Source organism: Cystoisospora suis (genome assembly GCF_002600585.1).
Source record: "Cystoisospora suis strain Wien I chromosome Unknown contig_3880, whole genome shotgun sequence".
Taxonomy (NCBI): domain Eukaryota; phylum Apicomplexa; class Conoidasida; order Eucoccidiorida; family Sarcocystidae; genus Cystoisospora; species Cystoisospora suis.
Genome location: NW_027156675.1, coordinates 1 through 961, shown reverse-complemented (window position 1 = coordinate 961; position 961 = coordinate 1). Strand labels below are relative to the sequence as shown.

The window sequence follows — 961 nt, the reverse complement described above, 5'->3', positions numbered from 1 at the left end:
TAGTGCTTCTTGCGATGGATGGAGCATTGACTGGTAGACGTTCCGAAGAGTTTCTGTCGGACGAAAGAAGCGGTGTGTCGTCATGGATTCGGAGGTGCGAAGACACAGGCGCACGCGTCCTGTTGGATCTTTTTCCCAGCGAGGCGACTGGGTCTGGGGAGTTGTACAGGGGGGCGCGAACACTTCAATACTGTGTAGATTCCTCGCGGTTCCCGAGGTGGGGTTTTGTACGTTCACCAGCTCGTGGAGTGGGTGGATTCGTGTGGCCATGGGTGTGCTGGGGTGTATTATTTTTGTGACGGGTGTGCACGTTGCAGCTGGGGAGCGGATGTCGTGGCTCAGAATCTTGGAGGCCGAAGAGCGTGACAGGCTGGAATCATTGCGTGCGAGCATGGACGCGCTTAAAACAGAGTCGACACCGACGTCTGTTCGAGTGAACGCCTTGCTCGTCTCAGCGTTGCAGGCCCAAATCACTTTGATGAAAATCTCGAGGGTGTTTCCCGATCACGCTGTGAGCAGGCGTGTGGATCCAACCAGGGCTCTGCGTCACGGTGCGACTGTGGCGTTAGCGTCCGAGCTTCGGCGGTGCTGGGATTTTCTGGGCGTAACAGAACGGACGCTAAAAGGTCTACTCTGGCTATCCCTGAACGCGATTTCTCGACAAACACTGCCGGACAGACAGGAGCTCTTTCCGGATATTGGAAGGAAACCACGCCACAAGGAGCCCCAGCCCAAGCCAGAAGAGGCTCTCGTGGCTGAAGGACTAGGTAAGCGGGTAACTGCTACGAAACACGAAGGGAGGAGTACCTTACTCTCGTCAACGCCGGTGTCTCCATCTCAGCTAGCTTGTAGGCCCTTTCCCGGACTCCGGTAGATGCGCTCGACTCGTGATACCTCTGCCCGGCGTGGCTGCGCGGACAGTCCAGTGGTGCTTCTGCGAACTTCGGCTAGCCTTCTTGCT

The 961-nt window shown here is 56.9% G+C and overlaps 1 protein-coding gene across 1 annotated transcript; it reads left to right on the top strand.

Annotated features, from left to right (window-relative positions):
- Positions 1–160: 160 nt before the first annotated feature.
- Positions 161–765, top strand: CSUI_007370 (uncharacterized protein; the record flags this gene model as incomplete). Its single annotated transcript, XM_068067516.1, has 1 exon — positions 161–765. A coding segment is annotated over exon 1 (495 nt), but the record flags the coding sequence as incomplete, so codon positions are not given.
- Between the last annotated feature and the right edge of the window lie 196 nt (positions 766–961).